Source organism: Paramisgurnus dabryanus, chromosome 21, assembly GCF_030506205.2.
Source record: "Paramisgurnus dabryanus chromosome 21, PD_genome_1.1, whole genome shotgun sequence".
Taxonomy (NCBI): Eukaryota; Metazoa; Chordata; class Actinopteri; order Cypriniformes; family Cobitidae; genus Paramisgurnus; species Paramisgurnus dabryanus.
The window spans coordinates 19,098,913-19,105,185 of NC_133357.1; the positions used below are offsets into that span (position 1 = coordinate 19,098,913).

The 6,273-nt window shown below is 34.4% G+C and overlaps 1 protein-coding gene across 1 annotated transcript; it reads left to right on the forward strand.

Moving 5' to 3' along the window:
* Window positions 1–264: 264 nt before the first annotated feature.
* On the forward strand, window positions 265–4,371 carry fkbp1ab (FKBP prolyl isomerase 1Ab). The gene is made up of 4 exons (XM_065286148.2): window positions 265–440; window positions 542–589; window positions 1,811–1,923; window positions 2,761–4,371. Exons 1-4 carry the CDS (start codon window positions 404–406, stop codon window positions 2,887–2,889), a joined length of 327 nt encoding a protein of 108 aa, XP_065142220.1. The 5' UTR covers window positions 265–403; the 3' UTR covers window positions 2,890–4,371.
* Window positions 4,372–6,273: the final 1,902 nt, after the last annotated feature.

Consider the following 6,273-nt stretch of genomic DNA (forward strand, 5'->3'; position numbering starts at 1 on the left):
CATCAAGCAGCATTTATATGCATTTAAATAAGTAGTAAGTGGTCACTAGAACTAAATTCTTTACCTGTGTTTTTGTACGGAATATGTTAAATACCCATCATGCTTAGGGCAAAGGAGTCACCTTTAATTGTTCTGTGAAATGTCGCGATAATGGATCGTAGTTATCGACATATTATATTGGAGATATAAAGGTCTCAATGTTTGAGGTTTTTTTGTCCAGCAGTGCACACAGGACTCTCGCTCCTCCTTTCAAATTGGAGACGCACATCCCGCATGTCGTTGCGGTCACGTGACCCGACAGCATCTCTCAGCTTCACCGCAGCTCTGTGTGTGTGTGCAAGCGCCTGCAGTCAGTTGCTCAGTTTACGAGGGGTCCTTTTGAGGGATACGCGAGCGGGACATAATGGGAGTGGAGATTGAGACCATAACCCCCGGCGATGGTAAAATAATTGAATCGTTCACCATGTTGAGGAACCTATGTGTGTGGTTTGCTTTGCCAGCGTTATGATGATCCATGTTTCCCCTTGCGCTGATTTTGCAGGAAGGACTTTTCCCAAAAAAGGACAGACATGTGTGGTGCATTACGTTGGTGAGTTGAATTGTTTTTGGTTTTTATTTTTGTTTTTGGTTGGGAGTATATATAAATCACACAGAGCAAATTACTTTTAATCGGGTTTTAAAGGGAGTTCATGAGGTCTTTTCTAAAAATAGACAAATAAACAAATAAAAATGATAGGAAAAAAAGATAAAGTAAATAAATGATGCACCACTCACGGACATTTGGAGTTAGACAGACATGAAAAGCATCTGACAAGAGACATAACAGAGATTTATGAAGTCTGATGCTTTTGTTTAAAGCGTCGTCGGATAGACGGATTATCACTGTCTGGAGTGAGTCTGATGTTATGATTATCTTTTAATCATTTAAGCATTTTAAATGAGTCTATCAGATATTGATTATTAATATTTACTAGATGTAGCCTATGATGACATGAAGTTTAATAAGTAAAGTTTATTTTAACAGTTGCACAATTGTTTTTTGAATTAAAGGTGCCTAAGAATGCATTGAAATAATCTGTTAATTTGTTCTCTGATATTTACATAGAAAGTATGTAAATTTATTAAGTGCAAAAATATCCAAAACGTTTTTACATGTCCATTTACAACCCAAGGATTTGTCCTTTGAATGAAATGGTCTATTTTTGCGCTATTTGAAAGGGTCATGAATAATAATATTAAGCTCTGCTCTGATTGGCTCTGCTCTGCATTTGAGGCTCATAATATGTCATTCCCACTCTTATTATTCATCTATGCTTAGGTAAATACAGTTTTTTATTCTATGGCACCTTTAAGTACAGTCATCGCTTAATGTTTTTTATTATATTGTCTCATTTATGATTATCTCTATTATTTATTTATTTATCGTATTTGTTACTACTCAGCCAATATTAAAGATATTAAGGTTATATTTTCTCAAAATGTTTTTACAATCATGTAGGTTAATTTTTCGTAGAAACAGTAAAACAGACTTTAGTTGGGTATTCGCAGGCAGGTTCACAAACTAGCAGCACAATGATGTGATTTTATGTCAGTTTTGCAGTGAATGTCACTACCTTTCTTATGCTTTTGTAATCTCATATCCTGAAAATGACTGGTAGCCTACAAGAATGGATTAGAGGGACAGATCGTCCCTCAGATATTTCATATGAAATCAAACAACAGTAATTCCAAATAAGTCCATTTATCTGATGCTCTAACCTCATTTCCTGTTTTTCTGGCCTTGTCCTTTTCCTCTCCGTGCAATCTTCAGGCTCTCTGACAGATGGACGGAAATTCGACTCTTCCCGTGACCGTGACAAGCCATTTAAGTTCAAGATTGGTAAACAGGAAGTTATCCGTGGCTGGGAGGAAGGTATTGTGCAGGTGTGTGGTACTCAAAGGCTTTTCAAATGCATAGCTAAATATAAAAGGAATTAGTTCTTTGTTTACCATTGCAAAACATTTTTATACAGAAGATTTAATTTTTATAATGGGTCAACTGACTGTGGATTTAGTGTTTAAGATTGTATCACACAAAAGCAACATTAACAATACTATTGATATAGAAATTATCTATTCAGAGTCAGCCATGATTGATTGATTTCACAAGCAAAAGTGTCCAGTACAGAGATGTCTGTTGCCATAAAATGACTCGCTCCAAGTTTTTCTCTTTGGAGCCTCACAACTTGAGTCTGATTTATTATTGTGAAGCAATTTACTGAGTGCATCTTTAATGCAATATTTGAATCGATAACTTAATCTTTATATGCCGACTTTCATTGTGGGACAACATAATGGCTAACGATTAACTAGAAAAAAAGGAATAGTTCACCCAAAAAATGACAATTCTGTCATTATTTACTCATTCTCATGTTCTTCTAAACCAGTATGACTTTCTTTATTCTTTTGAGCATAAACAAAGATATTTTGATGAATGATGGTAAGTACACAGATGACGGTAGTGACACTGACTTCCATAGTATTTGTTTTTCCTACTATGAAACTCTATGGTTACCATCATTTCTCAAAATATCTTATAACTCATACAGGTTTAGATCAAGATGAGGGTAAGTAATGATGAAAGCATTTTCTTTTTTGGGTGAATGACTCTCTTAACATAAATCAAGGTTGTGTATTGTCATGTGTGGACTTTCATATGTAGTATTAACAGGTAAAATAATAAAAACAATTGATACCTCTTCATGTGTGTCTATCTTTTAGATGAGTGTGGGCCAGCGAGCAAAGCTAACCTGTTCACCTGATTATGCCTATGGTAATAAAGGCCATCCTGGGATTATTCCCCCAAATGCCACCCTCATCTTTGATGTGGAGCTTCTCAGTTTGGAGTGATTTAATATGCTTTACTGTCTTTTGTTGATTTTTCATTTATACATGTTTAGTTTTACTATACTGAAGTAACAGCAGTACAAACAGTTTAAAAAACATGAATTTTTCTTTCAGCTTTAGTCATTCTGCTCAGAAACAACTTTATCAACATCCCGCCCATATAGTTTTTTTCCTATTTTAGGCGTTCATCATGAAAAGATATGTGTTTGATAAGAAACCATAATTTCAATTCAACATTCTTCCTGTGCAGTTGATAGCATATCACAAAATCCTTAATCTTGAACTTAAATCTTTGAATGAACTGTTTATACTTCCATTCTCTTGTGACTCTTTATCTCAAGCATTATCTCAGTAAGCTAATGTTTGAGAATCATAAACAAATCAAATCAGTAAACTGAATCATTAACTGAAAGTCATAATTTATGACCAGGATTAATCATATAAGAGATAATATTGCTAATTCTGTCAGACTTTGTAAGCTATGCATGCATGCATGCCTTTCAACACGCTGACTTTTTGGGACTGTATCCCCCAGAGTTAGATAAGTCCATACATACCTTTAGCAGCTTGGCACAAAGACTGGAAGTAAATGGCTCCAGCTAGCATACTGTTCCCAATAAGTGACAAAAAACGCCAACATTTTCCTATTTATATCTCGTGATTTGTATAGTCACAGAGTGTACAAATAAAAAAGGTCATATGAGACACAGCCATCTTTTAACTGTATACAGTACTGAGAACTATATTCTTAGAAGATGAAGCACTGCTACTATGGCGGAGTGATTTGCTCGCAGCACGATGTGGTGAGGAGCAGAAAGTTTGCGCTTATCACTTAATACAAATCACAACATATAGGAAAATGTTGCCATTATTTTGTCACTTATTGGGAGAAGTATGCTAGCTGGAGCCATTTACTTCCAGTCTTTGTCCTAAGCTAGGCTAGCGGTGGGTGCGTCAGACAGAGTTACGGGACGCATTGAGATGAAAAGGGTATGTATGGACTTATCTAACCCAGGGGTATACGATGAATAAGCTGAAGTCTCAAAAAGTCGATGTGTTCCTTTAATGCTTATAATGATTTTGACATGTTATATTTACCAACTTTATATCTTTAACTTGCTAACATTGACAGCAGATGGGCACTCTGTGTGTGCTCTTGATTTGGAACATATAGTTTTCATTGACAGATGCCTTGAAGACCAAAAAGTTTGTAGTTGGCTTTTTAGACCTACCCCACTAGTTGTAAGCATCTGTTGTTGATGTACACTGTGCCGGACAAGTGATTATATTGTAGATACTGTGGCAGTATGGATCTGGAAATTATGTTTTATTTTAAAAGCATTTTGAGTCAAATATATCATAGTTGATTGATACTGATACTGATGATTTTTATGATTACAGCAAACATCAAACACATGTTATAATATTCATTATATTTATCTAATGTCATACAGAAGCAAAACCAATAAAAGAATAAAACATTCAGTTGCAATGAGTTTCTTAATTGCTTTAGTAAATGTTGCTTGTTTGTGTCATTTAATTCAGTACCTCAATTTGTGTTTTTGTTTGCTTACAAGTAACCCTTTATGTTTAAGGTAGTTTTGTTAATACCCTTAAAGGTATTGCAGAGGATTTTCTTTTTTACGGGTGGATCATCAAGACTATTGGTCCTCCTAGTTGTCAATCAGGAGTTTTGCGCAATTACATTTTTTTAAAAAAGTGGAGAAGGTGGTTCTTTTCTAACATTCGAGAAAATCCTCCGCTATACCTTTAATATGGTATACTGTGATGTTTAACAGTAGGATTGCCATCTGTCAAGCTAATGTATGGTTAGAAAACAAAAATCAGGTGGTCAGAAACTTGCTAAGCACTATGGTGAAACCATCTTTACCAAGACCAGAAAACCAGGTTTATAATTAAGCCAGCACATCATGAACACTAAAACTAAGTCAGTCAATGTGATACTCTGAATATTTGGATTAGTCATCATCAGACCTGTAGTAATTGAAATACTTTTATTAAATTAATTTTTCACATCAAAATGAAAATTATCTCATATTTTACTCACCTTCAAGACAGTAACTTTCTTCCTTTAGCCAAGCATTAAATAATATTCTGGTTCTTTTTAGCTTTCTAATGGGATTGGATAGTGCCCTCTTTTTAAAGCTCCAAAAAGCCCATCCATCAAAACTAATCCATACAGTTATTAAATGTGATGAGTCATAAGTCGCATGAGTATATTTGTAGCAACAGCCAACAATACATTGTATGGGTCAAAATGTATTTATCATTAGTAATATGTTGCATTTGGAGACCTTTAAAGGTGATGGTAAATTGAAATAGTAGTATCTTGGCCAAATATTGTCCTATCCCAACAAAAACATCAATGGAAAGCTTATTTATTTAGTTTTTAGATGATGTATAAATCTCAAAGTCAAGAATGGTCCCTTATGACTGGTTTTGTGGTTCAGGGTCACAAATGTCTTCTGAAGCAAAATTATTTTTTTAATGTTGGGTCAGTTGTCAGTATTCTCAACACACTGAACTCTCTGAACACACGTACAGGAATAGTTTATACATTTTGAACATAAATGTTTCTTTAAAAATTCCACCGCATCACCTTAAAAGACATTTAATATAACTATATAAATTAGTTTTTACCGATGGATGTGCTTTTTGAACCTTTTAAAATGGGGCACTATCCAATGCCATATGAACCAAATGTTATTTAAAGAGGACATTTTACAAGACTTTTTAAATATGTCACATAAGTCTTTGGTGTCCCCAGAGTACGCATGTAAGTTCTAGTTTAAAAATATAATATAGATCATTTATTATAACATGTTAAAAATGCCACTATGTGCCGTTTTTGGATGTGTCCTTTTAAATGCAAATGAGCTGATCTCTGCACTATATGGCAGTGCCGTGGTTGGATAGGGCAGATTAAAGGGTGGTATTATCCCCTTCTGACATCACAAGGGGAGTCAGATTATAATGAACAATTTTTTCACATGCTTGCAGAGAATGATTTACCAAAATGAAGTTACTGGGTTGATCTTTTTCACATTTTCTAGGTTGATAGAAGCACCGAGGACCCAATTATAGCATGGTAAAAGTCAGATGTCCCCTTTAATATAAATTTTACTCTGAAAAGTCATATAGACCAATGGCTTGAGGGTGAGTAAAATATGGGCTTATTTTCACCTTGAGGTGAACTATTCTTTACGTTCACCAAAAAATTATCGTAGTTATATATAATTATAATTATTTTAATTAATTTATTTTAACTTTAGTATTAACAATACCCAAAGTAACTATGGTTTTTAATACCTTTTTGTCAGTAAACATGGTAAATAGATCTGTGTAATGCTGTGTAGAATGAGTAAT